The sequence below is a fragment of the Falco peregrinus genome, chromosome 6 (assembly GCF_023634155.1).
Source record: "Falco peregrinus isolate bFalPer1 chromosome 6, bFalPer1.pri, whole genome shotgun sequence".
NCBI lineage: Eukaryota > Metazoa > Chordata > Aves > Falconiformes > Falconidae > Falco > Falco peregrinus.
This window is the reverse complement of record NC_073726.1, coordinates 83,910,643-83,938,165: the sequence shown is the minus strand read 5'-3', so window position 1 is coordinate 83,938,165 and position 27,523 is coordinate 83,910,643. Positions and strand designations below refer to the sequence as shown.

Genomic DNA, 27,523 nt, shown 5'->3' with positions numbered 1-27,523 from the left:
ATTTTCAAGGGCTCACAGCCAGCTGTTTCGACAAGATTTTTAAGAAAAGCTCAGTTCCTTTTCTCTTTCTACCTCAGGCCCTTAAATATGCTTTGGATTTTCAAAACCACTCAATACACACTAGTTCCCATCTGGGAACAAACTTTAAAAAACAACTTGTGCCCATGTACAAGCCTACACATTGGCTCTGCCTGAAAACCCTTCCCCAGCTGCTGACGCTGGGGAGGCAACCTTGAGAGCTGGGCTCTAGGAAGAAGATGCTCCTTACGTGAAAATACAACCCTCTCTACCACAGAGTGAACCAGGCTAGCCCTTCTGGCAGCTATGGTGCTACAGAGTTTATTACAGAAACAGCTACTAACCAGCTTAATCTGGTATCTAACCTTGCCAGCTTTTGCCAGTGGTGTAAGTCTGAACATTTTTAGTACAAGATAATTTCTACATTTCAGTGCACTCGGCCTCACAGAAAGAGGTTGAAAGGAACCTCTGGAGGTCACCTAACACAACCTTCTGCTCAAACTTCTGCTTTAAAACTTAGTTGTGTGCCTAATTCTCCCTGAGTTTACCTACAAAATACTGGTCCAAGGTGCTCTGTAACAGGTAAAGACCTCATCTACCTACTCCTGCCGTAGTTTTTTGAGGTCCTCAAGAAACCTTAATGTATTTGTCCTCTGTGAGGAGATCTGGGCTACCAGAGAATGTAAGGACCTAGTACAGACTAAAGGGAGGTACAACCAGTAGCCAGGCCAGCGCGTGCATGCCCTGCACATGATTTATGAAAATGCTCCCAGGCATGGCCGTTTCCAGACCCATGGCTAGTGAGCTGACACACTGATGGCTGCTCTTCCAGGAGGTGAGGAGATAGATTCGCCCCAGACAGGTTCTGTGGCAAAAGCAGAGTATCGATTGCAATAATGTGCCCTACCTATTCAGCTACCCTTCCTCACATCCCGTAATTGTACTCAGCGGGGATGCTCATATCCTTTTCTGAAGAATGTGGCTCCACCAGGGACAGGATACTGAGTGCAGTGGATGCAGGTCTGGGGTGGTATGGAAATTCCTGACTTCCTGAGTTGTTTATTTTTCCATTGCAATAACCCACCAAGAGATGCATAGGGAGCTCACCGCCTCCTGTAAGTAGGTCTCCTTAACTCTTTGCCCACCAGCCTCTCCTCTCCTCTCCAAGCAACAGCGAAGGAAATGTGTGGCAGCCTGCAGCAGCGAAACAGATCAGAACACGCAGTGCCATCCTGTAGAGCTGTGTGAAGGTGTGTGGGACTAGCACTTAATGACTCTTTGGGACAATAATGACCAGAAAAGGCAATTCAGCTATACCATGCAGAGCTATTTTCACTACCCCTAAGGCTGCTCAACTTCTCCAAGAGTAGCTCCTTGCTATTTTGGTAGGTGGAAGGAGTAATGAAACTGAGGTTTGCATGGCCTCGTCACCATCTCTTCAAACTGTGATTCAACCTTCATCAAATGGCCCAGCGCAGCTATTTATCAGAAATAACTGTTATCGCTAGAATGACACTGGCAGAATGCCTTGTACTATCTTGTCTAAAGTCTGGAGCACTGCTTTGGATTCATACAGGGATAGCCAACACCAATGTGTTTTTGAAAGATACACTCGTGTGTTGGTTGTTTGCTTATCCAACAGCTGGGTTCTAAATTAAATGCTGTTTATTAATAACATATTTTTGGTCTAGTTTTAATGAAACTTCCATTAAAAACATTATAGCGCTAAATGCCAAACTCCAGTCTCAGTTACACCACTGTAAATCTAAAATAACTCCATTGATTCTGGTTTATGCTGCTATTTCCTAGCAAACAGATAGCACCCTCAAATTATCATTATAAAACAGTAAAAGCTCAGAAAAATCTCATTGCAGTTAAGTTGCATCAGGATTTCATTATCATTCTCTATTTTTATATGCTTGCAACTTTGAAGCTGAAATTTTTCATGCTTCACATCAGACAGTGACATTATTTTGGAAAGCCAATAAGCAAGTCCCATCATCTTGTTTCCATGCTAAGCAATCACACACACCAAAAGAAAAAGCAGCAGAAGCCCCTGGGACCCTCTGGTTGGGAAGGACTCTCCCCCAGCTCTGTGGTTTCCTATGGGCTACCAGAAGGCACGGTGGGAGCAAGTTTTTCTTCTGCAGAACTGCTATTTCTGTGAATTCCCTCGCTTTTCCGCTGCATGATACTCCTGAAGCCTAGGAACTCTCATTTCTTCCTCTTCCCTAACCTCCTCTTTGAAAACAAAAGCATTCACACAGTGATGATGTGTAGAGGAATGAGGCTGGGTTAATTAGCATTGATAATAGATAACTGTGGGCTGGCTTCAGGGGTGGTGGGTTGGCTGGTGTAGATAAGGAGCAGGTGTGGCTGGTGGAGTTAAGACGTTGGGCAGCCAATGAAGAGAGAGGGGCCAAGGAAGAGGGTGCCCTGGGTGAGGAAGGACAAGGACAAGGCAGCAGAGGGACTGGCATGAAGAGTATGTTGGTATGAGATGGTAAAAAGACCTTGTTGCAGCTTAATAGTTTGGAGAGTGCTGCAACAATGATGAATTAATTGTGTCACTGCAGGAACAGCTCTCAGGCATCTGAAATTAGGAAGTGAGAGAACTGAAGCTGTTCATTCAACTTTAATTAAATATCAGCATAAAATGTATTACGATAGTCTTTACTCTTCATTAACGCAGCCCTGGGATAACTTGTACACAATCTTTTACTAATCTACATTTTACAGATGAAGCTGGTATTACTACCTATTGCTAAGACTGCTCCATACTTCTCTGAGACCCTGTCTTCAGTTGCTTATCTCTTAAGCTTTAACATGTGGGATGAAAGTTAGTTTCTACCAAAATATTTCTCCCATTTCCAAATAGCTGGCTAATGAAAAATACACTATTTTGCCCAAGTTAGAAGTTCTGGCCACCTATGGTTGGGCTGAGACTTCACAGCTTGCAGGTGATGGATTTTGAGTTAAGGCTACCACTACCACAAGAACAGAAATGTCTTGGAAAAAATGACAGCACCTGTAACTTCTGCAAAGACTTAAATTTTTCAGCAATTAAATTATCCAGAAGCTCCTTTTGTCCTGAGCGTGCTCTGACCTGGGGGCCAAGTAAGACTCTCCTCCACAGTCTGTGCTGCTGTGGGCTGAGACCAGGAGCAAAGGGAAGAAAGCTTGTCTCTACCCAGCGCTGACAGACTCCTGGAGCAGAGATGTGACCAGTGAAACGCAAAGAGTTCTTTGTTATTTGGGAAGAGTGATTTTTTTTCCCTTCCCCCAAAGGCATATAAGCTCAGTCAGATCTGGGAAGATTTTCACCAGGATGGCAAAAAGCACATTTCTGACAAAACCCCATCTGTTAAATTTCAAAGAAAAGGTGTGAAGAAATTTTCAATGCAAAAATCAGTATCTTTTTTTTTTCTTCTAACCACTTAAGAACTACTAAGCCGTTTTGGCAGGTATTTTCTTTCAGACTGAAACAATCAGCATAGAAAAATTCAGCCTGAGACACAAAGTTTGTCCAGTCTGCGAGATGCTGCATAAAGGCCTTACATTAAGAAGCACTGGGATGCCTAAGAAAGCCTCAGTATCACCTATAATAAAGAACATGAGCTTAAAGTGTGTATCTGTAAGTATTAAATGAAGAGAATCCAGAAAAACTCCCAACAGCAAAAAGAGCCATGTATTCCCTTCCCAAGTGTCACTGTGTGTAGTATATGCTTGGGGGGTCAATTAACATGGCTCTACCACACCAAGGAGAAATAATTCCACCAGAAAAGCCACCCTACTGTGACTTTTCTTCTGCCCCTACAAGCCTTCACAAACATCCCCAGTACACAGACTGGGCATGGGAAGATCAGATGGGATCCCGATTCAAGCAGGGCTTCACCGGTAGAGCAGCAAGGCAGCAGCCAGCAACCAGAAACACGCAGAAAAGCGCAGCAGGAAAACCCGTGGGTGTAATCCCTACTGTAAGGAGCGGCTGTATGAGCGAACAGCTGCACCTTGCCTTGTGGGACCTTCTGAGCATCATCATCCCCATGCAGCACGAACTGCACTAACCCAACTGAACAGTGACTAAGGAACAGATTACTGCAGCAAGGGCTGCATCAAGAAGGGATACTCAAAATCCCTTTGCAAAAATGACAGGTGAGGGAGGGAAATGCTCTCCCCTGTGACCAGAGAATCTAGGCACAGCTAAGTACCTTGCAGGATCCCAATGATGTAGCCTTTCTGGCCCGTGTGTTGAGCTTGCTTGCCCTCACCTAAATGCTGAGTATTGTCAGCACCACGCTGTCACTGCTACCAAACCTCCTGCCCATGCTGAAGAAGAGCTAGAAGGGACAAGAACCTTGTGACTGCACAGGGAAGCTCTTTAGAGGAGATGGAAGAACCACCCTGAACAACTCCCTGGAATCTCCACAAAGACAGAACCCAGCTACTCAACAGTTGATCACAACTCGCCAAACATCTAAAATACAGATATACCAGCAAGGGCTACCTTAGCATCTCCCTTCTAAAAAGTACTAAAAGACTGTGGAAACAGTATCGGAAGTTTTATCTGGAGCTTACCAATATGGGGAACACGGTCCAGTGATGGAAAGACTGCATGGCTAATCAAGATGGCACAGGAACAAAGCAATAAGCTCTGCTGAGGGTAGCTGTTCTAGGTCTGGGGTTTGGTGGTGCCTCAGCACCCCTTGCTTCTGTCCTCAAAAAGGACCTTCCAAATGACTACCCATGGACTTCTGTGGGCAGTGATGTGCTTCACAGCTGTGGAAGCAGGCATCAACCTTCTGAAAGCTCCCTCTGAACTTTCCAGTTATTCACTCCCCCTGCACTCTGCAAGCCTCCCTGTCCCTTCCCTGCCACAGTAAGGGCTATTTGTGTTCCTGTTCCTCACCTCACACTGGCATTCTTTTGCTCTCATCATTATCCTTGTCCTGCTGACTACCAAGTTGGTCAGGCTGCAATTTGTAAAGCTGCAGCACAAGAACTGCCAACAGTGGTTACAGAAATTCTTCTCATCCCCATCTCCTGCCCTGTGCTAGTGCTCAGCTCTCCCAGCTGTTTGTGAGGCTGCTCTTGGAAATCTATCAGTGAACTGATTGGCTGAGAAAGCAAACAAGCCCCCCATACCCCCTAAATCCAAACCAACAAGTGGTTCTTCCCCCCTTCTTTAAGCTGGCTCAATTCCAGGATGGGCTTGAAACACAAGGATATGAACAGTTGTATGAGCATACATGAGCAAAAACATGCCTGAAAATGAGCAGCAGCCGAGCAGGAACAACTTCACCTGGCATCAGCATGTAACAGGGAAAATCACAGCAGTGGGACACCCATTCCATGGAGTTAAGACATAGAATTACACAAGAAGCTCCTAGTGGTTAGCACTGTTTTCTTTACTCTGTGGATATTCACCACCTTGGCTGAAGACAGCACCTTTGCTAACAGGATGTTAAGTCTCATTCAAAATCCTCATCTTCCTCTGACTGGTTTCTAATGCCCTTCTCACATCTGCCCACTCAAGAGTCATTTGCTAGATGCAGCATCCAGAACTCATCATGTTATATCCAGTGAGACAAACATCCAGGGAGAAAATTTCATTCAGTCAATAATGCCAGTATCGGTACCAGCAACAGATAGTGATTGTTATCGACATAAATGAAGTAAACTTAATGTATTTATGCAGTCTAAATGTAACAACTGTTCAAATAAGCTTTGTGCAATACTTGCACCAGGCCATGCTGTCTGAATTGTTACATAGGATTTTTCTTCTTGCACGCTCCTGCTGCTTACTGTAATGTATCACCACTCTGTTTCTCCACACTTACCAAACAGACACAAATGAGCAACTATCTGTATAAAATTTTCATTTACACTGAAATAAATATGCTAAATTTCAGTAGCTACTTGATTTACATTATAATCATTCAGAACCGGAAATGTTCATTTTTCTGTGCAAAACCCAGTTCCAAGCAAAAGAAACGGGAAGCCCTGGAACTGCACTTGAAAATCAGGATCAATTTGATTGAAAGAAAAAAAGAAATAGTGGAGTTCTTCCCTTTTTGGTTAAACTAGATTATTCCTATTTAACAAAAATGCTGAATATTTGCAGGAAATAATAACTGCACAGGGTATTTGCGAAGTAAAAACAATTAAAAGTTTTATGGTTAGCACATTACACATTGGATACTGGCATTTTTATGGTAAAAAAAAAGCATTATCTTACTAGTGGCCTGCACTTCAGAAAGCCTCACTCATCTTCCTTCCTTTTGAGTGAATTTCATCACGGCAAAACATGTCAGCTTTGCAAGAGATGAAACCTGTTTATCCACAGACCAAGTGGTTTGGACCCGCAGGAGTGTAAGCTCTCCCGTGTCCCCCCAACACAGGAGCAGGCAGAAGAGGCACTACCCCTTGGGGAAGGCACTCCCAGCGCTCCTTTCGGTCCTCCCAGCTTCCTGCTGAGACTGCCACACAGAGCTGTCAGGTTTGGGTTTTTCTGATGTCCCCAATAGAAGCTGACCCCAGACGAAAAAAATCACTTCTGAGTGAGTTTGAACACCACTGAAACGACATCAGATTCACCTGTCTTACTGATGACAGGACTTTCTGACAAGCCAAGAAACGCCTTTCATGGGGCGAGCTTAGTGAAGTTACAGACAAAAACACAGGCAGCCTGGGTTGCACCTGCCTCACACTGTGCCAGTGCCAGAGGATTAGCTCATTATTCACTTCCTTAAAGTCAAGGATTTTTAGATGATACCTCAACAAGGGCCAGAAGAGCAGTTTCAAGGTTGTGAACAAGGGACCAGCACACATACCCGTTTACCTTATGCCCTGGGGGATGCTGTCTGCCTGCTCACTCCATCGCCCAAGGTGGTACCCAAGGCAGCTCACCCCTGTAGCATGCCTGACCATCAGCCAGGGCAGGAAGAGCACACTCTCCCCACCAAGCTGCTGGATAAAGCATGAATGAAAATCGATCCCAGGAGGCCAAGGCACTTTAGACATTCAAAGCGCCGCAACCAAGGTGCTGGGTGCACACCTGCAACCCACTCACTCTGGGAGCATGCCCCTCCTTCACTCCGCTGGGCTTTCAGGAACAGGCCGGGTTTGATGGCCCAGTTCTCCACCACGCCCTCAGAAGTGAAAGGAGAAGAGGAATGCAGGACACTCACCACATCTGTGTTCGTGATCTTGGCCAGGAGGTCCGTGAGGCTGTCCCCATCATCAAGCTGAAGGCCACAGATGGCTGCTCCCACACTTCCAGTTGCTATCATTGACGGTGGGTACATGGCGAAGTTAAAATCTGCAAGAATAGATCTGGGAATTAGTCCAAGCCCAGACCAGAAAAGCTGCAAAACATCAGAGGCAAGCAACATAAAAAACCACACCCAAGAATAAAAAACAGGGAAGTAGAAGAAAGGGAAAAGTGCCACTCTTTTGGGTCCAGCGGAGCTCATTAGTCACACTGCTCATCACAAGCAGTCAAAGGAGGGGTAACAGATCTGCAAATTAAAATGGAAATGCGGTTTGGTCTTTTATTCTCACTGATGCATAAAATAAACCTGGACAATTTTTAATAGTCTCTCCTTAGTTTTAAAGAAAATGAAAGAGAAGAAGGAGGCCTTCTGTAATTTGTGTCAGAAATTTGGGTCTTGGTCACATTAGAGCTCTCTAACTGGAAAACTAACTGGAATAAGGTATCACAAAGGACCAAACTGAGATTTTTAGTCACGTCAGTTTTTAAAGACTTAATTAACTGGAGCATTTAAAGACCTGTCCGAGAAAGAGATTTTAATTAACAGTTCATCTTTACCACCTTTGCAATTAGGAAGTGAGAACACTTACAGCCCATAGCTACGTAATCAAAGAAAAAACAAAGATCGCATTTGTCATTACTATTTCTTACTAAACAAGTTGAAAATACATTTCAAAACTTCCACTCACACATCTGTGGAGATGAGGAGAGAAATGGAAATAAAATTAAATGTTCTTGTTACCTTTATAAGGCAATCTTACGGTTTATGATACTGCCACAGCCACCGGTTTACCAGGCATGTCTTACTAAATACCATTTTCAGGAGATTTTCTAGGTTACTAATATCTTCCTAAAATGAAACTTGGTTTGCAAGTTCTTTGTTTCAACAACAACTCATTAACAAATCCTTCCCTACCAGTTTTCATTTGGGGGGACTGGAGGAGAAGGAAGAGGAAACCCAAGTAATATTTAACATGAAATAAACCATAATCAATACATTCAGTCTATTTATAGAAACAGATTGTTACAGAAAACTGCCCTTCTGTTAAGGGCAGATCCCAAATCCTCTCTGTTCACCCAGCACAAATTCTGTAACCCTGCTGACGTCTGCATAACCGTTCAAGTTTAGACACACAGAGCTGTTATCAGCCACCCAGACTCTGAGCTGGCAGATACTGCAATAGCTGTGGAGATGGCATGTTCCTCCCCAGACTGGAATACGTCACTGGGACCCGCAAGGAAAGAAGTAGTCAGGTAAGAATGGAACTTGGGTCATAACGTTCATCCAGATGAACTGAAGGGGGGATGTCAGATGGGGGAAGAGAAAAGAAGGAGCTGAGACCCTGACATGGACTTATCTGTCTCACAAAGCCACCAGCAGGTGACCATCTGTAAGCCCACTGTTACAGGCTGCTTCCTACCAGGGAACCTCAGCAGACATCATACTCTTTCTGAAAAACACTTCTGAAGGAGCAAATTCCCAGTGACTGAAGCAACAAATATGGACTGCCATTATTAAAAAATAGTAATTATGCACTATTGTAATAGTAAGAACCCACTGTAGATAGGAAAGCTGATGACTTTGAAAATTAAGTTATACTGCCCCCACTAATGAATGAGTCAACAGGAAAGCCTTGACTCCTACGCATCAGTGCAGGACCAGCCCTGAGGATGCTGATCTCAGCACGTCAAGGTAACGTGAACTGCACTTTCATGATCAGAATCACTTTCACATTTACCTCACACGGATTCATACACATGCACACAAGGTGTAGCCCCATCCAGCCTGTAAATGGATGAACAGGGAAAACAGATAAAGTTACCTGCACACAGCACATGCACTCCCCACAGAGCCTGCCCTATCCCCAGTGCCTCAGCCTGTGGTTGCACTTATCATCGGGCCAGACATCAAGACAAGGCCATAAATACAGTGGGATTTTAAGCCCTCAAAACTACCCTCATTTTATGCCGTTTTGCCTCTCTTCTTTTTGCCCAGATAGGTTTTGGTGTTTCCTTCTCTGGAGACATTCAAAACCTGCCTGCACACGATTGTGTGCAACCTGCTTTAGCAGGGGGTTGGACTAGATGATCTCCAGAGGCCCCTTCCAACCCCGACCATTCTGTGATTCTCATTCATTGCTATTGACGGGGGGGCCAGGACTCAGCCCTTGGTGACTGCTGCAGTAGCTCGTTCCTGTGGGTTGATCCGGTAGCCAGCATGATCGCTGGGCTACCAGTTTACAAAGTCCAATACGAAGAGCAGGAATGGTTAAAGGACTCCAATAATGAGAGGTTTTTATAAAGACTGTAAATGTTTATGGGCTTGTGTGACTGTCCAGTCTCCTCCTGGTCCGCCAGGCAAATAACAAACATCTATAAGATTTAAGAATGTTCAAATGTGAAATTTGCTCTCATCTACATACAGTGATTCATCAGCAATCCCACTAATCTCTTTAGAAAAGGGATAAATTAAAGCAGACTACGTCTCCGTGAGTCAGTTTCTCCTCTTGTGCACACTGCATTTTGCTTGGGTCTGTGAATGCCATGTGCTTGCATTAGTGTGAACGAGGCTGCGCTTGGGCCAACATGGCCCTAAGTTGGGGAGTGACTCCCACGTTTAACCTTTGGACCTGACAACCTGTCTCCTAGTTACGCATGGGAACTACAAGGTGGCAATGAACTTCCTATCATTTACCCCTCCTTGTCTCGATTTTGGGAAGATGTAATAAACAGATGACGTGACACCTCTCAATCTCTGCTGGTGTTTGGACAGTCCCTATGGAAGCTATGATGCAGTGGGCAAGAACCAAAGTCCATCCCCTCCCACACGTCACTTGAGCCAGCAGCAGGGGGAAACGGACCCACGCAGAGGCCCAGATGGACCCACACCCTCATGCACAGCCACTGAGCCCCCACGGAGCAGCTTCACCCAGCCCTGAGCGGCTGGTGGGGAGACCCAAGCAACCTGGAGCTCCCACGTCTTGCGCCCAACACTCAGCACCGGCCAGGCACAGCAGGCTGAGTGAAGGACACAGATCCAGCCTGCCCTCTGAACTTCCTTGCCTCTGAGGGGCTTGCATCAAGACCTTCACATTATCCGAACACCAGTTTTCTCGTGGTTGATTTTGTATCTACTCCCAGAAGCCGTCTTCCTAGGAAGCCGAATAAAGAGCCACAGTGCCCCTGCCAACTAGCACTGCTGTAGGTCTGCTTCCACGTGGGGTCACATGCGAACATTTCTATGCCCAATAACCTTGTTAGTTCCCTTAATGTCATTCATAATGCAAATGAGACAGCGAGCAAATGGCCAGAGGCCCGGAGTGACTAAAGCTCAGCATCCAGAAAGTCTTACGTTGCCTCTAGCTCTAAACTAACTTCCCTCCATAACAAGCACCATAAACTTGGCTATCAAAGCTACACATGCCCAGTCTTTGTTGTACAACAGGCAGCGATTTGTATCACTGGCTTCTATTTTTAGCATATTAATTAACTACTGCAACTGGTGAGGCAAGTGTCTCCAACTGGAGAGTGTGGCGCCATTGTCTGAAGTCATCACCTCATCTCGCACTATTGAAAATCATGGCAGTGACCCTCCTGCTGATATGAATTTAACCTGACATGCCCACAAAGGGATGGGGGGTGGTGCACCAATTTTGTGCACATGGTTCTCCACATCACCCTGGACCCTATTAGTGTGGAAAGAGCTCATTGAAAGAAAAGAAGCCACATTGTGCTGGGCCACCTAGAGGGTTGAATAGAAAAGGCTGAGGAAAAGAGCAGGCAGTGGAATAAAGGCCGTAATTAACATATTTCCATATTCAAGCAAAGCAATAACTACGTGAAATGTTTGTCAAGGTGCAACGAAAGCATAAATATTAAGTACCGTATCTGAGGGGATGCAGAACCCCCCGAGTCTCTTACATTCCATCAAGAAATTCAAACCAAGCTTTTTACATGTTGTTTTCAATTATAACCTTCTATCCCTGCTCCCTCCATGACAACAAACCAAGTCCCACCATCCTGACTCAGTTTTAACCCAGGTAAAACTGCCCCCAGAATTAAGTCAAAAGCTTGCCCTGAGCTTTTAAAAAATAAAAATCAAAATAAAAGGAGGAGAGAGATGACCTAAACATTTGAAGCTGAAACATAAGCTTTTATTTTAATTTCTTGTTGGAGTTGATGAACCCTGAATTACAGAGGGAATCTTATAAAAGGTACTTCTTACTGGAAACCTGAAGCAAAGCTAAATCCTTCTTTTGGATGTACGTGCAGCCTTGGTTAACTGGCACACAGAGTCTGCACAGAAGGCATGGCTCTGACTCTAACTTTGTTGTGATTCATGCAATTCCATGAGAAAGTACAAGAGTCTTGTTTCTTGTCAGAGAAGCAGTGCAACAACATGTCGTCTATGAAAATGGGAGCACATGAACACTTCAAGGGAAGATACTGGGCTGTCAGAAAGCAGGACTTGTTTTACCTTCTATTTCCAGGCAATAAACACTAGCAACCATCTCATTCCTGTTTTGGCATCAACTTTTTCATAAAGGACCTTAAAAACAAGGGGCCAATCTTGAACAACCCCACTGCTTTCAGTGCTGGAAATAAAAAAAGGTGATACAAGAAACACTGCCCTTTGAAACACGCCACCTCTGGACCACTCAGCCAGAGTTACCAAGCAAATTCAGGGTACCCTGAACCCGCACCCTGCTTGCAGACTGGAGCTCACACGGTCAGGGCATGAATGCATGCACGTGCCGAGGACATTTTTCTGCACGTGCGGCACATGTAATCCATGATCTAGGACCCTGCACACCGTGGCCAGGCTGTTTTGCTGGCTGTCTCCTGATCCAGTGGACTTCACTACCGCTGAGCCAAGAAAATGCAAGGTTGACAGTCAGTCTAAAGCAGGAGGGAACTGGAGGCAGGGACCCAGAGAGGTCCTGCAAGGGGAAGACCTAACTCACAGCCAATAAATAAAAACTGCCGGAAGGAAAAGAGCCTCACAAATATCTGGGCTGAACGTGCCCAGTGTGTCAAAGCCAGGTGGGAACTCTACTTTCTTACATGACCCTTGTTACTACTCTGGCTGCTGGCTGGTTTTTTTTAATAGCAGTTTTAATCTCTATAATTTGATAGAGGTTTCTTTCCAGAGTTGTGAATGTAGAATTGGAAACTGCTGTCTTGAGGAAGGTAATGCTTCTCACGGGGGCGGGGGCTGGGGGTGGGGGTGGGAAAGAAGGAATATTACCTTCATCAGAACAGAATCATGACAGTCATCAATGCTGGTGTTTAAAATGATACAGGTAATGGCCAAATTTTACCCAGCCTCAAATTTCACCCAGCCAATGTCTGACTGTACTACGAAGACAAGGATGGATCTATATTTAACCACCTAAGTTTAAAAGAAAGGTCTAAGGAAAGCAATATAAGTAGTGAATTTAATTCTTGTCTGTTTTGATCCAAATGCAACTCCAGTGTCAGTGTGCTACTTTTTTTTTTTTTTTACAAAGGCAGTTGGTTTTAACTGCATTGGCCATTTTTTTCTCTTGCTCTCCTATTTCTACAAGACACTGCAACTTTTTCCCCATGTTAACTGTTTCTGCTTTCAAAGGCAAAACCAGATGACTCTTCAGCCCTTCAAAAAAGGGCATGGCAGTGCCAAGTACAACCAAACAAAAAACTCTCAAGTAAAATAGGATGCAGACCTGCTTCTGTTCTTTGAGTAAGCAAGACAGCAGACACCTAATTCTGTTCCTGGGCTAAATTAAGGCAAAATTATTTGGCCTTTATGCAAATGGGTCTGAAGTATCCTAAATGCTAATGCTCCGTCATAACCACCCAAGTGAGGTAGAGACAGAAAAATACGTTGAACAGTCTATGTAGAGCATATGAGCACTCACTACAATACACTTATTAGCTGATCATAAACACTGTTTCTGAACAACTGCTTGCACTTATTTTCACTTGTTCTACGTCTTCACAAAAGGAAGCATAACCAAGGACCAGGATTCTGTTAGCACTTGAACCACCAAGAGGTCAGATCTGAGCTGGAAGGAAGGAGGACAACTTATCTAGCAGTGCTGGAATTATGCCAGTCTGTATCAGCAAAGTCTCTCTTCCTCCATTTCCTTCCACATCATCTTCCCAGATTTGATGGGTCCTACAACTTAAGGAGTGAGTCTGCTTGTACAATACATGCCCCAGGCCCTGCTTACTTGTTGATGGAGCTTCTACGGTTCTTGTGGCTTCAAAGGTCAATACACTGATATGAGCTGCCTCTCCCAGGAACAATCAAGAGCCTTCTTTTGTATGTCAATAAATTCACGTGCATTATTCTTCTTTCTATCATGCAAGAAGTATTCGTGCAACCACTGCCACTTTGCAACATGTATTTTATTTCTAAGAGATTAATCCACACAACAAAACCTCTGTGAATGTCCTTCTTTCCCTCTGCAAAGAACAGGTCCTCAATAAAGCTCGTATCACTTTTAGCCTCTGCAGGGACACAGCCCAGTAACTCTTATATTGGCTGAGAGGGGAAGGATGCATAGTAGACTTGCCCAGGAGTCCTGAGGACCAAACATGTCTCTTGGTGTTACTAAGCATTCTGTGTGGTTACCTTCCAGATCACTACTAGGGCTGTGGGCCTCATCTTGCAGTCTTTGGTCAGACAACACTCCCATTGACTTCCACAGAACTTCTGTCTGAGTAAGGACCCAGGATTTGGCCCAGAAGTTAAAAAAAAAAAAAAAAAAAGCCTTCTCAGCTTTCAAATGTAGATGATTAATGTCCCAGAAACAGTGGGCAGGCAGAGGTTTGGCACACTGTACAAAACTGACTTAAAGCTGAAATTTTCCTTCTCTTTCTTAGACTCTTTGCAGACACAGGCTTTCAAAGCTACCGGTCTATGAGATGCTGCATTGTATCCGTCATGGGAACATCTCACCTGCCACAGGACCCGGCTGAAGCACAGAAGAGACCACGTAAAGGACTGAGTCTAGGGATCTACACAAGTTGTCTTCTGTCTCTGCAAGTCTGCAAAGCTTTTTGCTTGCCACTTAAACACTGAAAACCTCCTCACTGAGATTAGTCTCTCCATTACAGCTTACATTCAGAGACGCACAGCTCCTCTTCCTGAAAGCCTGATTTGCACAGCCTTTCCTCCCCCAAAACCCATTCCCTTACAGGCTCTGCCATAAAAAGGGGTACCCTGCACCAAGACAGTGGCATGTACAGCCTCCAACAAGAGAGTGCAAAGCAAGGAAGCAGCTGAGCATCTGTGACTGAACAGCCTGGAAAAAGAAGAAATGAAGAGCATGCTGAAGTCAAGGAAATAATGCACAGTTCTCTTCATCAGCAGTGTGGCACGGTCTGCATGCAGCTCTATAACTGCTGCCTTCTCCCACTCCTCCAGGAGTGATTCCCTGGCTTGGAGCATGGCACACACAAGCAAACACGCAACCCCCGAGAAAATATTTCCCTCTGTACAACGAGACAGAGGAGGAACGAAGGGTGCAAAGTAACGAACAGACAGAGGTGGAGTCAGAGCAACATGATCCCAGAGAGCAAAAGGATGATCCCCATTGGGCTCATGGATAAACAGGATCCTCCCATGCTAAGAAAGCAGTAGAGCATCAATGTTGCCAAGCTATATTGTAATGACGAGGGCTCCAGATGCAGCCTCTTCATGCCTTTAAAATTCAGAAGACTCCTGAAAGGGATTTTAGTTTGCATGGGGAGCCACCAGTGGGATGAGAAAACAAATGACATCATGACAAACTAGGCTAGGCCAGTGTGTCTCAATCTACATGCTCTTATGTGCAGTGAGCAAGGCAGCGTGAAGAAAGCTGTCCTACGCATGGGCAATTCCCAGCCAACAGATCCAGCTCTCGCTTAATGACAGTACCCTGTTTGCATGGCTACAGCACTGGCAGCACAGCCAGGGATGGGCTGTGGGTGGACGCTGCTGTCAGCCACTTCCAGCAGAGAAGGAGGGTCCTGAAAGCATTGACAGTGAAGGGCAGGGGAAAGAGAAAACTTTATTCACGGAATAGGCTTCTGTCTTGCTCAGCTGCTGTATGTTCTGATGGGACCAAGGGCAAAAAGGGATACATTCCAGTTTCAGTCATGCTCATGTGAATCATTAATCACCGCAAGGACTGGGGAGAGGCTGTGGATTTACATCCACACAGCTTGTTTCAGAAACTGAGCTCAAAAAAAAGATGGAGAAACAGATAAGAGTGCCAAAATGATAAAACATGACTGAAAGGAATATACAAAAGAGCCAAGTATCATCTTTTGCATAACGTTCAAATGGAGAGAATGGAGATGAGTATCAAAGTGATCCCACGTATCCAGCACAACATCCAGAACTGTTAATGGCCACCTCCCTCTCCATTTGCTGACACAAAGTATTGCAGGACCAAGATCACAGCCGGCTCTGTAGAAGCAGGGAACACTTGGGAATTTCTGGCATAACGCTTTTGCTGGGAAATTAAAATGGAGCAGTTGGTGAAGAACAAGTCAGGCTAGAGGAAAAAAACGTGCAAAATATGCCAGATTTTGCACGTTGCACTAATGAAGAAGAAAAAATACTTGAAAGCAGAGAAAGCTGCACTGAGGTGAATCAGAAAATAAAGCGATTCATTGCTGTGCTCCAGACCAGAGCTGTTAGCCAGTCTGTGAGGTCAGGTCTGGTAACAGTAGAGAGTCAAAACAGGGCTAAAAACATCCATGGAAGAAGCAAAGGAAGAGGCAGACAAATGCCAAAGGAGGTCATATTGCCAAAAGGTGGCAAATGGGGAAATGAAACACCAGGCTTAACCCACGCTGGTGGAGAGCAGAAGCTTTGAGGGAGAAAGAGAAAGAAGAAACACAGCGGCTGATGACAGCCCTACAACAATCAGGACAAGAAAAGGAAATGACAACTGGATCTGGAAGGAAGTCTGATGAGAAGGGGCTTTTCTTCACAGAGGAGGGAAGAATGACTTCGAGAAGGGTGGCAGTGAAAGTGAAATACAGTAGTAACAACATTCCTATAATGCCAGTGGGGGCAGTAACTTGCTAGTAAACTGGGAGTGAGGTAGAAAACTTGGAACAAGGGCTTGGGTAAGAGCTCTGCTTTCAAAACTGCAAGGGATTATGGGTCCTTCCCAAAGCTAAATGCCAACAGAGTGGTTTGTGGAAAACGGGGTGAGAAGAAAATAAAAAGCAAAATCTACAGCCAGCAGTGTGGTGCCCTGTCTTGGGAAGCCCCATATACAGTCAATTATGTCTTTCACTTGCAAGAAAAGAAACTGACTTGTTGCCTCTTTAAACTCTACGTAAAGGACTTTGGTTGATGCATTGGAGACATGCAAAGCAGATCACACAAGGGAAACATGACAGAAGTGCACAACTGGGCTAAGGATTGGAAAGGGGCTGCTGTTTCGGATCTCAGTAAATGGACTAGTGCTAACATGGTGCTAACGGTCAAAGAATTCATGGAGAAAGAGTGGAAAGAAGCCATGGATTTTGGAAACTCCTTTGCAGCCCACAGTCCTGCAATGATTTGGTTATATGGAAAACTTCAACGGCAAAGAATTACAGACCAGAATTTGAAAAGTTAGATCATAATGAAACCTAGGTCACTCAAGAAAATGTCCCCTTGGATAAAAAAAAAAAATAAACCAATACAGTGTTGTGAGAGATGAAAGCAACAAAAGAGAAGGAAGACTGGTCTGGTTTGGAAGACAACATCCAGGTATGATGGAGGTTGATGTCTCATGGTGTTGTGAGGATCCAGAGAAATGTCCACAGGAAAGACTATCTTTTACAGAAGACAAAGGATGGTGTGAATGAATCCTGGATAAGGGGAGAAGGCAAAGAAAGAAAGCAAAGCTCATGTAACAGATTAATCCTGAAGTTAAAAGCTAATTAGTCCAGAAATGTCTGATGAATTACCAAGGGTTATCCTGCAGACTGAGTAGTACTTCTACTGAGTCCTGTGGTTTTTTGCCTGAAAAGGATCACACAGTGGCAGGAAAAGAAGGAAAAGCTTGAACATCTTGGTAACCAAAAAGTCAATTATCCTAACACAGCCCATGTACAATTCTCTAAAACTGATCGACTGAGGCAGTAAAAACTGGCCTACATTGTAAAAGCAGTCACTACATCTCAAATATTGAGAAGTAAGCATAGCAGTAGACATTCATACCCAAAAGCGGCACCCTGTCTTCCTACCGCCTCTGCAAACAGGCAGGCAGAACAGTTCCTATCACAAAGGACCACGTATGTCAAACTGTAGTGAATTCAAACATTGAGCCATACACTATTCGGTAATAACCCTGGAAAAACACTGCATCCTGTTTATCTGTTCCAGGTCTAGCTTCTAAGAAGTGGTCTAACTGATAATCCTTTGGATGAAAATTGGAGTACGTTGATTTCTAAAAGTCAATGGGGGGAAAAAAAAAAAAGCCAAACAAAAAACAGGGGTTTTCAGCCAGGTATACATTAAAAGCCTCTCTTCCACTGAAGCAATTACTCTCATCTAAATCTTCAGAAACTGTATTCAACCAAACATATGACAAAAGGAGAGTGTAACGGTTCCCTATGAAACAGACCAGTTTCACTGCTTTCTTGGAGTGAAGAGAAAGTATCCAAATGTTTATTAAAAAAGGCATTACTTTTTCGATTGTTGTTCCCTACGCTTCAATAATATGGTAGTATCACATACATATTAAAATACAATTTTTACCTTGCATATGGACAGCGTCCAGTTAATGAAAAATTTACATTCATTTAATGAATTAGCTCAATGCACTTGGGGCTAATGGGCCATAAGAGCTTCCAGTAATTTGGCTGCCCTTACAAATGATCTGTGGCCCTTTAAAAAAGTTAGTGAATGGGCAAAGTAGAAAATTGTACGGTTTAATCTCCTCTTACTGACTTCACTGCAAAAATACCGCATGCGTTAGGCGCAGTATTGCAACTGCACTACAGTTCCCAATGGCAAGGATTCTGTTTATATGCAATTTTGGACCTAATTCACGATGCCCTTTGCAAACAGTCCCATTGCCTTCAGCCACTCTTCCCGCATCATGTAAGGATGGAGGGGGTGAAAAGGTTTCGCACCACCAGTGACTAATCTGCACTTCCAACCACACGGCAAGCAGCAGACACACCCAGAGCACCTTGGCCTACCTGTGGCACAAAGGGCAATGAACGTTTGTGCATGCTTCCGGATCAAAAGCAACTTGTCTTTAGGTACAGGCAGCTTCCTTAAGATGTGTTCAATGAAATCGTGCGGGGTGATGGCTGCAAGGTTCCACTTCAACTTCCCCAGCACCACCAGCTCCCATTCCTGCAGGGGGGCACGGGGAGAGGAGAAAAGAAGAAAAGCCATAAGCAAGCCTGAAAAAAAACCCACTTTCTTATTTCTCTGATTGTAATTATATCACTGCTAAATTGGTTTTGCTCAAACATTTTTTTCTGTATGCCCCTACTGCTTTGAAGTTGTCGACTTTGTTCTTTTTATTCTTTTTTTTTAAAAAAAAAAAAAAAAATCACTGGAAATGTCAGGCTCTACTGAAAATAATGAGACCTGGCAGCTCCTGCCAAGATTTTACTTTTTTTGTATCCAGTGCTGAATGCCCACCCAGAAAGTTTAGCCTGCAATTAGATATTGCCAAGGTCACTGTGGTCCTTTCCTAGTAACTTCTTTTAAATGGCTATAGTCCTTACTTTATAGCCATTTCAAGCCCTAGGGATAACCATGCACAAAAATAACCTAGATATACATTCTTTTTTTCAGAACTGGGGAAGTTAGCTTGATGGCATTCTCTCCCAAAACCGTATTCAAAAGCTTCTGCAGATAAATCTGATGGTGCTTAAACTACTCCAAGACAGGCTTTGCAGAAAGGAAATGCACGTAATGCAGCCAAGTAGTCTGTGTAAATTATCTGCCAATAAATCATGTACGATCCATTCCCACATTCTTTGAACGCCCAAAACTCCCAGTGAAATCAAAGGAAGGCTTGGGCACGTATGTAACTACTGGTCATTCCCTGCAACGTGACTACACGTAGAAACGGTACCTCATCCACAAACCCAGCCGTGGTGTTCAAGCAGGGCTAGACCTGCATGCTTCAACATTTAAAATAAGTCCTGAATACCTTACAGTGCACCACAGAGAGGACAAAGCTCAGGCCTTGAACTCATTTCTGTATCAAGTATTAGCTATTAACTAAATTCCATGCACTGATTCTTGAGTCCAGATGATGCGTGCGCCTGATGGAGCCCAGCGTGGTGGGGAGCCCCAGCTAAGCTTGTAGAGCTGGCAAGTCAAAAAAAAGTCCTTTAATTTTGCAGCCGAGGAGACGTCAACCAGCGTTGCTGAGAAACCATAAACATGGACCCCACAATGCCATTTCTGCAGTCGTTTCTCTGAATAGATGCCCACTTTAACAGCAAGTTACTTTCCTACAGACATTCCTACTGGATTATGACAGAGCCCTCTATAGCTTGAAAAATCTCACATTCACGTATGTAAAAGGCCCCGGAAAGCAGATTGGGTTTTTCTGTTTCTCGAGAAAACCTGGAAAATGTTTGAATATAATGGCAATCATGTTAACTAAGGACCGATCTTCCCAACATTGCTAATGTGACAGATACTGACATAGAAGACCACTTTAATCTAGAGGACTGAATACTGGAAAGCGCTTAAAACACACGCTTAAATCCACATGGCGCACAAGGGCAGGCACAGCCTTCCACACCTTCTCGCGGGGCCGCGGCGCCTGCCCCGACAGGGTCCGTACACCAAGGGACACCTGATGGCTGCGACAGCCATGGCAGCGTTTGCAGTGCAAAGCTCTTCGCTCCGCAGAAGCCGGAGCTCCCAGCCTTCCCGGGGGAATTCCCACTGCCATCACCCAGTGATTCACAGGAGAAATTCTCCTGGGATTTGCCTGTGATCTGCGAGAGCAAAGCTGGCCGGCTGAGTAACACCGCACCGGGAGGCCCGAGTGCTCGTCTAGCGGCTCCGCGCCACGAAGCGCTTTGCAAATACTAAGTTATTCCCTGAAATCACTCTGATATTTTTTAACTTTCTGCTTTCGCTACGTCTGAACTGATGTTGGACTTGCTCCGCAGATGTACCAGAGACAGACTTTTGCTCAGGGGGCTGTTTAAGCGAGCTGAATTGTCCCGTCGCCTGCCTCGGCGCTGACCAGCGGCCACCACGCCCCAGGAGCCACCGGACGAGGCCGCGGCCTCCCACCTCGGCACCGCAGCCACGAGCCCTCCCGGGCGCCACCCCACAGCCGCGGTCCCCCCCGGTTTCAGCACGGAGGGGAGCTCACCCAGCCGGGGGAGGCGGCCGCGCACCCACCGCCGCTGCCCCGGCCACACACCGCCCGCGGCGGCGCCCCCCGGCCCGGCCCCGCCCCGCCCCGCCCGCCCCTGCCCGGCCGGGGGCGCGGGGCCGCCTGGCAGCCGCTCGGGGGGTGAAGTCACGCCCGGCGCCGCGTGTCTGCCGCCAGGTGGCGCCCCCGCGCCGCGCCGCCCTCCCCGCGCACGTGCGCCCGGCGCCTCCCTCCCGGCGAGGTCCCTTGCGGGGACACCCGCGCCCACGGAGGGGGAGGGTGGGACACGCGGCGTGGAGCAGATCCCCGCGGCCACCCCAGCCCCCGCGGGGTCCCGCCGGCAGCGCTGCGCCCGCGACTGCAGCTGGAGGCGGGTCTGCGCCGCACCGCATGGGACAGCATCGGAGCAGCCGACCGGGAGGTGCTGAGCATCCCCCCCAGCACCGTGTGCCTGCGGGCTCGGGTCGACCCTCCTCGGTGTCTTTAGCCCTTTCTGACAATGCACAGAATGCGCAAGAACCCGTGGGAAGAGTGACTTTTTAAAAAGGCGGGGGGGGGGTGGGGGTGGCAACAGTGATGGGGAGACAGGGGACAGGGAGAGGCAGGGAGAAGGCGGCCGGTGCGGGGCCAGCGGGGGGAAGGTGGAAGGGGGCTGCTTACCAGCAGCTCTTGGGGTTTGATGGAATTGTCCGTATATATGCACAGCTTCTCGGCTGTGAGGGGGGATTGTCTCTTTCAGCTTGGAGGCCAGGAACATGCACACCGCCCCCAGCAGCTGCAGATGGCACTTTCGGGTGGGCACCACAGCTAAGAATCTGTCCAAGTAATTCATGGCCAGAGGGAAAACTTCTTCTTCGCACTTCTGCTCTTCACAGACCTGCAAGCGAGGAGCGTGGGGAGGGGAGGATGGGACGGCGGGAGGGGGGGGGGCGGTGGAGGAAGAGAGAAAGAGACAAGAAGGAAAAAATAAATAAATGAGTGATCCCACGAAACAGACCACTGCCTGCCTGCTATGGCTCCTGCTATTTTTGTTTCCCGGGGAGCTAAATTTTGGGGGAGGGGGAGATCTCTGGAGAGGCTGGGAAGGCTGTCAATCGGCTTTCACATTCCTTTAGTTCATTCAGTAAGAAATGAATTCAAGACACTGTGTGGGAGAGCCGAAAAGCCCCATCCAGCAGCAAGCGAGCAGTCTCCGACTTTTTTTTTTTTTTTTTGCGACCCAATTTTTCTTCTTTTTTTTTTTTTATTTCGTCATATTTTCAAAAAATCGATAAAAATATTACAACTTCCCCGGGGGTCCCGATTTTGGTGCCGGTGGCATCCCAGGACGATCCCCTATCGTTTCCGACAATTGCAAAAATTCCCGCGGGGGGTGTCCCCCAGCCCTGCGCCCCCGATCCGGCGGCGGGGGGGGGGGGTAAGGACGGGAGACACAGCGAGGGCGAGGTGGGGTGGGGAGAGCCCGAGCAGCCCGGATCCTTTTAGCAGGAGCGAGCGAAAAAATTATTTCAAAAATTTACCAAAAATCGGAGCCGGGGAGAAAAAGCACAAATCGCACATGAAAACCAAGCGGGGAGTCTGGTCTTTCCAACCCAAGGGGTTTGGTCCGCGAAAAGTCCCCCCCAAAGGAGATCCGAAGGGGCAAATGATGGGTGGTGGGGCCAGGGCAAGGCAAGCGAGTCTGCGGGGACCTGGGCCCGCTGCCGCCCCGCCTTAAGTATCGGGGCGAAGGGGGGCTCCGCCGCCTGCTCGGGCCTCCCGACAGCCCCCCGCCAGGCCGGGGGCCGCGCCGCAGCGGCGGGGGGGCAGTCCCCAGCCCCTTCTTGCAAAGGAAGGGGGGCAGACGGGCTCGGCGCCTCGGAGCAGAGTTGCATGCAACGCAACATGGCGAAAAAAAGGCACGTCCTCACTACTGCATACGTGGGCACGAAATCCTGGCTGGGCAAAACGCGGGGGGCACCGAGCACCCCCCGTCCCTCGCCCTGCCCCGGGCGCAGCTCCCTTTTCCCAGAAAACCCTCAATCTCAAGCGCTCCCGGCTGGCCGCAGCCGGAGGCGGCTTTTCTTTGCTTTTTAATTGCAAATGACTTTTCCAACTCTCCCTCCCCACCACCACCGCTCTGCTTCCTCCCCTCCTGCACCCCGCTTTGCAGCAGCCCCCCGGAAGGGGCCATTTCCACCGCGGGCTGTCCACGCTCCCCGCGCCCCTTCCCCCACCGCACCGCACCGGGTGAGCTCAGGAGGGTGGGGGGGAGGAGGAGGAGGTGGGGGGGGGATACAAGAAGAAACCCCACCGTGACCGGAGGGGCGAGGGGCTGCAGGGGGAGCGCGGACGAGGCGCGGCGGAGGTGCTGCCCGCGGCGGGGAGCCCGCAGCCGGCCGCCCTGCCTCCCCCCGCCCCCGGCCGGCACCGCTCCGAGGGGCCGGGGGAAGGAGCCGGGATACAAACCTCCAGCATCCAAGTGGCCACCATCCTCCTCATGAAGGGCTGGATGTCCTTCTGGACGCACTTGAAGTAGGAGCATTGGGGCAGATACCTCTCCTCTATGGTTAGTAAGTTGTGCAAAACGCGGTCATCGTAGAGCAAGTTTGGGTCAGGCAGAGCTCTCCTCACGGGATCCACCTCGCAGCACAGCAGCTCCATGTTTCCAAAGAGATCTCCCTCTTTCTCTGATGGAAAAGTTTTTTTTTTTTTCGGAGGGGGGAAAGGGGGTGGGGAAAGGAGAGGGGTAAAGGAGGAGGGGTAGGTGGGTGGGAGGAAGACGGCAGGGCTTTCCAGCTCGCTCCTGCCTCCCTTGAAGCTCGTCTCTCCCTCTCTCGATTTCTAGCCTAAAGTTGAAGCAAAGTGACGCAACTCTCAGGGCAGGCAGTTCTCTCTTGTTATTATGGAGAACAGCAGCTGGTCAGACGTAACATCAAACGCGGGTTTTTTTTTTCCCCTCCTCTCTATAAGCTAACAAGGAACCAGGAGGCCCTCGTATAGGGACACACACGCACACAAATGACAGCTTCTCTTTTTCTTCCTTCCAGCCACCAAATGAAATCCGCTCCACGCTTTCCTTCTCTGGGAGCCCATCTGAATGTATTTCCCCCTCCTTTTCTTATTGCAGGAAACTAAGGGCTCCCCTTCGGTACCCACTGAGACGACTGGGGTAAAGGATGAAACGCCCTGGCTTAGCAGGGTGCCAGCTCCACATCCCGACCCCCACCCCTCCAGCCCTTGACCCACTCTCCCCTCTGGCACCCCCTTAATCTGCAGCTGGAGGGGTACAGAGCTCCCTGCGAACTGCAGCCTCACGGCAAACCCGAAAATGACCCGTGACGAGTGGGGGTTCCTCGGCTTTTTCGGGGTGAAATCTAACAATAATCACCACGCTACTTCCTCCGGCACATATACGTGTTTCTAGCAGGCGAACCGTTTTAGCACTGCATGGCCACACTGATATAACTTTCTAGGAAACGCCGCGCAGGAAGGGGGGGGGGGGGGGGGGGGGAGAGGAGTTATGCCCCGCACCGGGTGACTTCCACCCTCCACTTCGCCGGCGTCGCAGTCGCTCCCCGCCTGAAATGTGTCAACTTTGCGAGGTCTCTGCCGCTGCAGAGCAGAGGCTCCCGAGGGGGAAGGAGCTGCCCGGGGCCAGCCGGGGATGAGCCGCCCACCCCGGGGCATGCGAGGAGCAGGGCTGCCGGGGGGGGGGGGGGGGGGGGGGGGGGGGGGGCGTCCTGCCTCCCCCTGCTCCCCGCCGGGGCGCCGCGGAGGTGGGCTTGGCGGTGGGGAAAAAAATACCGCCTTAAAGGCTGAGTGGGGAGTTTGGGGCGCCGCTTCCCCTCCCTCCATTTGCATAGCCAATAGCTCTGGGGCTCTCGCCGCTGCGCGCTGATTGTTACCGGGCAGATTATATTTTAAGGACGCATGCTGCCCGGCATCGAAAGCAGCCCGGGAGGGAAGGGGGCGAGGTGGGGCCTCCTCACCTGGCCGCACCGCCGGTCCCGGGAACCGCACGGGCCCTGCCGGTATCGGGGAAGGCTGGCGACCGGCCGTCGTTGCCCGCGAGTGGGCAAACGCGCCCCCTCCCACGCCAGCCCTCGCCCCTCTGCATCAAAACGGACGGGCGGGATGGGACCGGCTTTGCCGAGGGTTGCATATCTGCGGAGTCCAGCGGCTCCCTTGCAAAAACCGGCTGGGACGGCCCCGCACCTAACCCGCCCGTCGGAGCAAAGGGCCACTGCACCACTAAAACGCCAGCAGGCCTCCCCCCCGCCCCGGCGCCCCCACACCCAACCCCCGATAAACGCGGGGCTGGGCCAGGACAGCCGAGCCCCCCACGCCTTGCTAGCAGCATGTCTCCGCGAAACCAGTTCCGCGCCTGCCTCGTCCCGTCCCGTCCCCGAAGCGAGCAGCTCCCGGCCACCGCCAAAACGAAGCGTCGTCTGGGAGCTGTCGGGCACCGTGTGTGGCCCCTCGCACCCCCATCCCCCCGAGGCGGAAGCTTACCGGGGGCGAGCCCGCCGCAGGCGGATTTGGGCAGAGCTTTGGCCGGCGAGGCTCGCGTTTGCGGAGGGCGAAGGAAGGGAGCGAGGAGGGGGCACCCCCCCGCCGTACGTCGAGGGCGGCGATCGGGTACCCGCTGCGGCGCGGCGTGCTCCGCAATGAAAGGCTCTTTAACTTCCACCATTCATTTCCCCTTCCTGGCTACTCCTGTGAACAGGGAGCGTGTTGTGTCAGCGCACGTTTTCCTTCTCCAAACCTAAATTCATAAGCGCTCCCGTCTGGCTTTGTAGCCCGACAATGCAGCGATTGTGATTTATGTGCGTTTCGGGGGGGAGGACAACGGGTGTCCTAATTGTCCGGCACCGACTTTCCGAAGTGGGGTGATGTCTGGGGCACGGCGCGGCTGCCGGCGGCGGGGAGCCGCGGGGACCGGGGGAGGGATGCGGGGGCCCCCTGCGCTCCGCGATGGGGCGGCCGCCGGGGGAGCGGCCGTGGCCCCCGCTGGCGTGCCGTTGCCTCTCCGCCACCTTGGCGGGGGTGTGTGTCCCGTTAGGAAAAAAACCCCACGAAAATCAATAAATGGAAGGATGCCAGCTCTGCACGCGGAGGTGCCGTTGATGTGCAGCGACGTCGTAAAAAAAAAAAAAAAAACCACAACCTCTGTTTTTCCCCGGTTCGACGGCTTTTACATACGCGGTACCCGTTTCCAACGGGGAGCCGCCGGCCGCGGGCGGGCAGCCGGGGCGGGCGGCGGGGACCCGCGGCCGCGGAAGCCAGCGTGCCCGAGGTGCCCCTTCGCCTTGTCCCCGTGCCCACGGGCGCTGCCGCATGCGTTTGGAGGCAGCAGATGTTTTAACAGCCTCCGTGTAGAGATTACCGAGTGCCATATGTTAAATACCACCCTCCCTCCGGAAAAGAAAAAAAAAACTTTTCGCACTCGCTCCCCTTCTTCTGCGGAGCCGCTTCGCCCGTTTAAAAGCACAAGTGATTAAATCACCGTTGCTTCCCCCGGCGGCTCGGGGCGGCGGTGCGCGCAGCCCCCGGCGGGCGCTCCCGCGGAGCCGCGCTGCGCCCTGCGCGGAGCCGCCGCCGCCCCCCGCAGCCCGGCGGGCAGGGGGCTGTCCTGCCGCCACCGCTGCCCGCGGGGCCATGCCGCCGGGGTCGCTGCTTGTGCCTTGGGAGCCCCTCTTCTTCAGGTCATCAAGCCTGGTGTCGGGGCTCCTCGGCGTTAATCCGACGCGCGGTTGTCAGGGCATCGGTAATGTCTAATGGTATTTTATCGGTGTTGGTCCGAGAGCGCAGCGAAACGCGGTGACTCTTGTTTTTTTTTTTAATAGATCCTTAATTCGTCATCACTCCGATTTATTTCACTCCTTTTCTTTGCAAAGCCCAGAGAGCCATCGTGAAGATGCTTCGGGGGACAGCATGGGATTAAGCTTTGCGTTTTGAACTGCTGACCGACAGACATGCTGCCTGTGCGCCCGCCGGCCGCATTTTTTTTGTTTGTTTAAATGAAATGAGTATTCCCTTGCAGTGCTTGAAACCTGAAGGCTGGAGTGTGAAACATGAGAATCTGAAAGTGAAACCGACTGGAAGCCAAAAAAGAAACAGATGAATGTGTTGCCACTGTCCAAGCTGAGGAAATCCCTGAAACCAAACAAACACCGTGAATAATAAAATGTGCGATAGATTTGAAATAAAATTATTCCAACTTCAGTCACTGGAAGCAGTCTGTCTTGGAGGTTGGTTGTTTGGGTTTTTTTAGTATCTGACTTTTAGCTGTCCAAAGGTAAATTCCGTAATTCCATGCTGTGCATTCAACATGAACAACACAATAAAGATTATTTTTTCCTTCCTCTGGTTTCTGATTAAAGACAAGGAAAGGATTTGGATACTGCAGGAACTGCTGTGCATTGCCTGTGTATTTTCAAGGAGTTATTTTTAATTGTACAGGCAAATTTTGACTCTAAATACCTGTGCAGTGGCAGTGTTATCATTAACAGCCACCTTAAACAACGTAATTACTGAGCATGTGAAATATATCCTGTAATAAAATTATACTTGCCTTTAGAGGGTGATTTTATGCAGGCACAACAGTTACAGCATTAACTAATGAATTCTGTATGATTGCTTAACAGATTTTGAAGTATTTACTCCTTTCTGTTTCATGCAAAGTTTCTTTTTTATCCTTTCTCATTCCTTAACTTAAACTTCGTCAGGGCAGTAATTAGAAACTGTGTTTGTGCAATGCCCAGTGCAAGGAGCATGCAACTCCACTCATAGATTTTTTTATTAGGCAGGATGGGAAGGGACTCAAAAAAGAGCTACAAGAATGATCACGTACCCGCGACTCATGTTTTAGGCTGGAAGACTTCATAAATTCATCACCGTTAGCCCA

The 27,523-nt window shown here is 48.7% G+C and overlaps 1 protein-coding gene and 1 long non-coding RNA gene across 2 annotated transcripts in view; one reads left to right on the top strand and one right to left on the bottom strand.

Moving 5' to 3' along the window:
• CCND2 (cyclin D2) overlaps positions 1-25,493 on the bottom strand; it is a 40,288-nt gene extending 14,795 nt beyond the window's left edge. Inside the window, 6 exon segments of the mRNA XM_055807789.1 lie at positions 7,209-7,339; positions 18,473-18,632; positions 21,295-21,357; positions 21,359-21,511; positions 23,083-23,303; positions 25,129-25,493. Coding sequence (XP_055663764.1) covers positions 7,209-7,339; positions 18,473-18,632; positions 21,295-21,357; positions 21,359-21,511; positions 23,083-23,303; positions 25,129-25,309 — 909 coding nt within the window. The 5' untranslated portion in view covers positions 25,310-25,493.
• LOC114011400 (uncharacterized) lies at positions 23,047-24,023 on the top strand. The gene is made up of 2 exons (XR_003553271.2): positions 23,047-23,182; positions 23,744-24,023. It is a non-coding gene; the product is annotated as an uncharacterized LOC114011400 (long non-coding RNA).
• Positions 25,494-27,523: the final 2,030 nt, after the last annotated feature.